At 41.6% G+C, this 7,714-nt stretch overlaps 1 protein-coding gene across 1 annotated transcript in view; it reads left to right on the forward strand.

Moving 5' to 3' along the window:
- Positions 1-5,138, forward strand: part of LOC107755034 (probable methyltransferase-like protein 15) — a 57,305-nt gene extending 52,167 nt beyond the window's left edge. The window contains exons 4-5 of the mRNA XM_016571676.1: positions 4,184-4,362; positions 4,896-5,138. Of these exons, the coding sequence (XP_016427162.1) occupies positions 4,184-4,362; positions 4,896-4,921 (205 nt within the window). The 3' untranslated portion in view covers positions 4,922-5,138. The remainder of the gene's footprint in view (positions 1-4,183; positions 4,363-4,895) is intronic.
- The last annotated feature ends 2,576 nt before the right edge of the window (positions 5,139-7,714 follow it).

The raw sequence follows: 7,714 nt of genomic DNA on the forward strand, positions 1-7,714 counted from the left end.
CATATATTAGTTCTGTGAAACAAAGCAAAACCAATGTTACTCACCAATCGAGATGAAAGCAACCTCGGCGTCCGATCACAGGCCTTCCCGCTCCTTGAGTTCTCTCCAGCGCTGGAAAGCTGATCCGATATTTACACGGGTCCTACTTCTTGCCTTATCGTAAGCCTTCCTTTGTTCCGCAGACGTTTTTCTCTTTTTTGTTTTTTATCCGCCATCTCTATCTTTCTGTTGTCTCTCGGCTCGGCAAATGTCCGTCCTGTGCACTGAGTGCTCTCTCTTCCGCATCATGAGTAGACACGCCCCTTACTGCTGATTGGCTACAAGTTTGTTTTGGTACTCGGCCCGACTCAGTTGTCTAAAGCGTTTTTGAAAAAATACATACCCCATCTTTAATAATTATTAATAATAGTAATTGTGTATTTCGTCAGCTTTAGGCTAATGATATTCAAAAAGCTAAGGAATTATATGATCAGGATGTTAAACAAAAATCTCACCTTTCAGAGCAAACATTGATAAACATGTCTCAGCCAGGTTCGTCACTTGTTCCCTTAAACATTTCCTTTGTGGTCTGTGAGTATTTGCAGCACGTTTCTGTATTTGGTTGTGTGGTGAGTATTTGCAGCACGTGTTGTCAAACTGATGAAGATGTTTTCTTAATTTGTTGGTGTTTTTTTCTATTTGCATGTTGTAACAAAGTTCGTAGTCACGGGAAGAAGGAGGCGGGAACCGGCGAACACTTAAACAAAACTTTAATCAAATAAACAAACACAAAACGAAAGTAAAGCGGCAGCCCCTCGCGGACGACTGCCGCACACAAAACACAAAATAAAATCCAGGCCTGGTCCTCTCTCGTCCAACACTGTAGTCACTCCTCCTTTATCCTTCCGGAGCTCCTCCGTGAGACTCGAGACCGGTGAGTGGGTGCAGGTGTCCCTCATTAGCAATCACTCCACCGGCCTCGCTCCGTTCCCACGGCTCTCAGCCCCGCCCCCACTCGTCACACATGTGTTTTTTCATTTGCAGCACGTTGAGCTCTCACGGCCACCGTAATTCCCAGCATTCGCATGAATATAAATGGAAGTGAATGGAAAGAAACATGTAGTGTGATCGCCCCTTAGAGTAATAAAGTTTAGGTTTAGACATTGGCAGGGTGTCACAAAATCCAGGACCCATTTCACAATGTGTTTTCTACATTAATATTATTATTTCCCAATGTCTTAATTGTCTTTCAACAGTATTTGATTAAGCAGCAGGAGTAAAACAGTGAAATGGTACTAAATGTTTACAGAAATAGTTTGCAGAAAAAGGAAAACTTTAAAGCTATTTTTTTAAGTAACATTATGCATCTCTTTTCTAAAAGTACAGCATATTTTTTTATGTTCCAAAAAGGAGAAAAAAACACCTAAAACATCATAATATTATAAACCAGTTATATTCTGGTTAAATTTTTCTATATAATTGTTAGAGTGATAGTTCTATTAAAGCAGCAGATGTTTAACTATTTTTCCATTCTCAAAATTGAAAAGTATGAACAGTCACATTTTATTCATGAAGTTTACCCATATGAAAATATAATAATAAAAATAATAATAGAAGATGGATATTAACTCTAAGAATTATGTAATAATTTTATATAATGTTTTCTGACCTGGGTGTGACTGATAAGGGAGACATGAGCTCCTTTCACGCAGTAATACCAGCAAATTGCTGTAAAATTACCGGAACCATTTTATCGGTAAATACAAAATTGCGCTGTTCAGACAGGCAATGACGTTCCATCTTTTTACCACTAAAGCACCATTCACACATCAGTTTCAAAATACCGTTAAATTCTGTGACATCATTATTAACTGGAAATTACCTCTAAATTGCTTCGCCTCCCTATGTTATGTTTGTAAACATGGAGGCGTATAAGCAGTCAATGTTTTTGTTGGTGTTTTCATTTTTGTGTGAAACATTAACATTCATGCAGCCGCTTTTGGTCCAGAGACATCGTATTAGACGACTTCAAACTGAACTACACAGTGCAAAGTAAATGTGTCATCTGTGTCAGAATGTTATGATTGGCCCAGAGTAGACGTCTTATGTCAGCGCGTTCTGAACTCGTACGTGCTCATACCGGTAATCTCGTTCTACGTTAACACAGAGCACATTACAGGCAATTTACTGGTAATGTTACATGATCTCTTAACGGTAATTTACCCGTAATTTTCCTACAGTAAAGACTGTATGTGTGAAAGGCGCTATAGACAATGTGTAGTGCTGCGAAAACCCCTGTTAAATAGACCATTTTTTGACATAACATATTATTATAATCTGTGGTGCGGTACTTAGATGTGTTTCTTCACTATTTAGGCTAGGGAACCACATGTCAGTTTGATCTGATTGCTGTCTTTAATAAAGCCTTCCCACTCTTTCACGCTGATTGCTAGAAGGGATACAGCTACGGCCGGAAGTGTTAGTTGTCTTCTTCAATGTCCGTTTAATTTTTTCCTGTCCATCCAGCGAGATTTTAAGAGATTTTGGTTCAAAGGACTTTGCCACAACGTAGGCTGATTAGTTCGCTAGTCGTCGTCTTTACAGTCCGTTTAATTTATTTTTATTTGATGTTTTCTTTCACTTTCATCCTTTTCATCTGGTGAGATTTTGAGTCACTTCCTGGCCATAGCTGTATCCCTTCTAGCCACAAGCCCCTTTCCCTTTAAAGAAACTAGAGCAGTGTTTCCTAACCCTGGGTCTGGAGTACTCCCAACAATGCACGTCTTTTTGGATGTTTTTTTCTGACACATGCATTTCAGGTCATGGAGTCTCTACTAATGAGCAGAGGAGTGGACTCAAGTGTGGAAGACACACAGACTATGCAGTACTGGGTATTCCCAGGCCACGCGTTTGGGAAACACCTAGAGTGGTGTTTTATCATCGCCATCATCTCTAAATCTCTTATGACTCTCATGCAAACCACTGCTTCCCTCTGATTTGAAGAAGAGTTAGAGGCCTCTCTTATTAGGAAGTTTTGTCAAAGTTTTTCACTGTGATAATGAGGTGGAAATCCCACCTACCGTAACTGACTCTGAACTTTTTTTCTGGGGGCGAGATGAAATGGTTGAAAAAAGAGAAGGAGGGAGAGAGAGACCCAAAGGAAAAAGAGAAAGGGCGAGATATAGTGCAGGTTGATCTAGGTCCTGCCCACGGTATCTGAATACGCTTTATCTTTGTTCCATCACAAAAACCAATGCGAGAATTCAACTTTACGATGACATGATGCAGTCAGCCAACACTAGCTGGCCTTCAAGAAGAACAGAGCATACTTTGCATTAATCAGCATGTCTATCGGTTTGAGTTACTCATTCTGTGCTCTTAGTTGTGCCCACATTCTGTAAATGACGTTCTAAATAGGAGAAGACTTGTTCAAGGATAATGTGAGATCCAGAATGACGTTGATTCCAAAAGAAAGGTTATGATGAAAGGTTTGTCAGTGTTGCATACCTTTCATGAATAAAGTTGACTCCAGGTGACGAATGACTGAAACTGCTTCTGCACATGCTCACTTCTCACATGTTCCGGTACCAGTGAGTACCTGAGCGGTCAATTATTCCCTCACTTTCCATAAGTACAGAGGCAAAGAAATGTGCCAGTCAGTATCCAAGGTATCAACCCTAAATCTCAGAAAATAATTACATAAGTACAAATATAGAGACTCGAAAATGTGAGTCAAGATGTTTAGGGAATATATGAATCACTGGGAGTATATGAATCACAGTACGTATGTGCAAGTGTACTGAACAGCTGCCGACTGAAACTCACTACATGAAATATTAAGTTTTATTCGTATTAGTAAGCTAATATATTTCCTCTTTATGTAGGTGTGTAACTTGGTCTGATTTATCCTGGTATCTTTGTTCTTCCTGGAGTGTGCGCACATATTTTCCTAAAGAAAGAAAAAGCAAATGCATAATTCAGTTCATGATTTGATATTTTTATATTTGTCGCTAACCGTTTCTCCCTCCTGTTCTCTCTCATGTGCACACGCTCTCTCTCTTTTTATAGATCTCGAGCCCACATCTCCCAGAGTGGGAAGGGTGGGAGGGGTTTTCACTGGTGTCTTAGAGCTGTCAGGCTTGGCTTCTGTCAGCCAGGAACTTGTGACGTCAAGCTGCTTAATTGGGCTCCTCTTTGTGCGTAGGTACCCCGACATGCCCTGCGTGGCTGACGTGGTCAACGCCTTGGATCAACAGGCGCTTGCATCCGTGCTGGCCGCGTACGGGGAGGAGCGGCACACCAGGAAAATTGCAGCGGCCATCGCACAGGCACGCAGCATCTACCCCATCGGTCGGACCTTGCAACTGGCCAGCATCGTAGCAGGTACCCCCCCTCATTAATTCCCTGCACTAGAGGGAGGCGAGGAGAGAGAGAAAGCGATATTAATGCAAACTCTCCCTATGGGACCTATTTGTCCTGGAAAAAGGGAAGGGGAGAAAAGATGGCATTTTCTAATCCGAAATCTCTGCCGTCCTCCTTCCCCCCACTCAGCTGCCCGTTTCTCACTGTCTGAGTGTCCATCAGCAACACATCCCTTGCGATTGACAAGACTCTTATTAATAAAAAACAAAGCGAGAGAGGAAGCTGCAGGTGGGGTTCCGTGCGTTTTTTTTAGCCCCTTTCCTTAATTCGTATTTAGACTCACAGTCCCATCCTCTCCTTCCCCAGACTCCCCCCTCCTTGTATCCTTTGATTTGTTTCTCACACTCGCTCCCTCCCTTTTTGTGCCCTTCACTGCACCCCCACCAACACACTTCTCCAAACGCACGCGTCACACGCACCACATTGCGGCAGCTCGATGCTTTTTGATATTATATTTATCGGCTGCTTTATTTTTGCCGGCGCTGTTTCCATAGCCCGACGCTGGCGACGAGATAGATAGTCTCTTCAGAAGATGACGGTAGCAGGAGGCAAGCACGTGCGTCACACCGGGAGAACAGGTGTGACTAAGGGCAGTTGTTTGATCTTCTTTGAAGAGTAGAGCAAGTCAACAACAATGTTTATTCCAATCAATCTGGAAGCTTCTGACTCCCGAGGGTCCCTGGGGGTCGGCGGTTGGCTGCCGGCATTACCGTTGCCAAGGGAAGCGATTGATGGAGCAGGAGGAGGGATGATATGTGTGTATTTGTATATGTGTGTATTTATCAGTGCTGATGATGGGGGAATGGGAGGGGTTTAGATACCATAACAATGGGCATCATGGGAGTTCTCCCTTTTATGAGCTCTTTGTTTCCTTACGTGAGCAAATAAAGCCCCACAATGCCTCGCTGCCCTTGCTTTTGGAGGCGAACGAGTCTCCGAACCTGTCTCCACCTTGGTTGCGGTGTATCGTAATAGTCACCAGTCATAGTCCTTTCAATAAACATGTTTGCTTTGTCTAGCATCATTTATTTATTTTGCTTATTACACCGCCAAAAAAAAGAAAAAAAAATCAAGAAAATACAATTTCATTCTTTCTACTTCGAAATTTTGTTTAATTCAATGTGTTTCTTGCAATTTCTTTGTAATTATTTGTTAAATTATCAGCAATTCCCGAGCGTAAATTGTTTTAAAGTAAATCCTACACCAGTTTTGTAGCTGCTGATTGGGGATTTTATACCAATTTAAAGTGGGGAATCTGCACTATTTAGAGAAACACAATAGAGAAGAGACGAGGTCATGGCGGTCTAATATTTTCATCAGTATGAACCCAGCTGGTGTGACAGAAGATTATCCACATTCCCTAAGGAAAGTGTCCCCCGATCCCAATGCACAGATCAGCTTTCTACATATCAGACCACTTTGAATCATAATAAGCGTCAGCATAAAAGTGGCTTAGAGCCAGTAACTCCCACCCTCACTGACACCAGACAGCCACACTGGCCCTCTCGTACACCTTGAAGCCATCAATCCAGCTTTGCCATAAAACATTCAGATTCATTTGGAGCAGCTCACAGGTTTTGACAGCATGGTTAAACAGTTGTTTAAGCTGCTGGTCATGTTTTAATATCACTGTAAGAGACACTAATCAGCTCACTATTGATTACTGGTTGAAGAGCAGACTTGTTGAAGCGCTGATGAAAATTGATCTTTCGCTTTCTCCTTCCGAGCTTCTTGAGGCCCACATCACAGTTTTGGAATTAAGGCAGTCCTTAAAGTCTATACTTCTGTTAGCTGGAGTTCACTCTCCATTCTGCTACTCAGACTTTTTTTAGGCAGTTTCATTGGTAAAACAGTGAGTGACTTTTTTTTTTTCTCTTTGTTGATTAATTTGTTTGTTTACTGGATATTTTACACCAGATCTAGTTTTATTTCCACTTAAAGGGATAGTTCAATCGAAAATAAAAAAGGTAATTTAATCACACTCATGTTGTTCCAAACCTGTAGGGCAGTGGTCGCACCAGGCGGCCCGCGGGCCAAAACTGGCCCGCCAGCAATAATATCTGGCTCGGGCCCGCAGTCAGATTATTTTGATAGCGACTGGTTCTGAAATAGATCTGTCATGACAGCAACAGTTACTCACAATCAGAGTATGTGAGCGGAGCGCGGAGTGGAGCGGTGTGATTTTGAATGGAGTGAGGAGCGGATTTTTTAAAAGTCAGAGCGTTGTGGTTTTCACTCGCTCCAAGAGCGCTCCACCACCGCTCCATCACGAGTACAATTCATGCCAACGGCCCGTAATATAACTGCATATTTAGCAAGAATTCACATGTTAAACATTTAGCTAGCTTGATAGAGAAGGATCACTGAAATCAGAAAGAATGTGAAGGCTATGATGACGGCAATGATCGGGAAGTTATAGTTCTCAAGGAATTTGTTTGTTCCTTCTAGATACTGAATATTTTCAGCTGAAAGCATGATTTAAATAACACTTATTCACATGCAATCACTCTCTCAATAATGCATTCAAACAAATGTGATCTTACAGGGCTACTTCATCCGTATCCGATTTCGAATGAGCAGAAATCTGTAAGAAATGCATTGATCCGTAGGTAAAGTAACGAAAACGTACTGTTATTTTCATCACAAACAAAATTTGCACTGCAAAAAGCAGCAATTATACATTTTAATGCTGACAACCATGTTATTAGCTTGTCATGTGGTAGGAAAAATGTTTGAACACTACCCAGCTAACAATTTTTGGTTCCCAGAGCGTTAGTTTTTGGTTCCCAGAACGTTCCCGGAACATTAGTTTTTGGTTCCCAGAACGTTATTTTTTTTATGGTTTGTTTTTGGTTAGCCAGGAAAGTTTTCGTAACGTTCCCAGAACGTTAGTTTTTGGTTCCCAGAACGTTATTCTAACGTTAATCTAACGTTCCCATAACTTTATTATAATGTTCCCCTAACGTTAGTTTTTGGTTCCCAGAACGTTATTCTAACGTTAATCTAACCTCTACTCCGATATGATCACCCCGCTGTATGTCAGTAATCATCCAGCACGAAAATGACCGTTAATTTTTTTATTATGTGAGCGCGTGGCTCTCTGTGAAAGACAGGCAAAAGCGCGTGCTGGAGAAATGCGTGCAGATCAGAGGCGCGCAGTAAATGAAGATAAAACAAACCGACGAATTTATGATTTCTTATAGCTTAAAGGGTTAGTTCACCCAAAAATGAAAATTAAGCTGAGTTTTACTCACCCCCGAGGCATCCTAGGTGTATATGACTTTCTTCTTTCAGACGAATCCAGTCGTAGTTA

This window comes from Sinocyclocheilus rhinocerous, unplaced genomic scaffold, assembly GCF_001515625.1.
Source record: "Sinocyclocheilus rhinocerous isolate Xijiao unplaced genomic scaffold, SAMN03320098_v1.1 scaffold591, whole genome shotgun sequence".
Lineage (NCBI taxonomy): Eukaryota > Metazoa > Chordata > Actinopteri > Cypriniformes > Cyprinidae > Sinocyclocheilus > Sinocyclocheilus rhinocerous.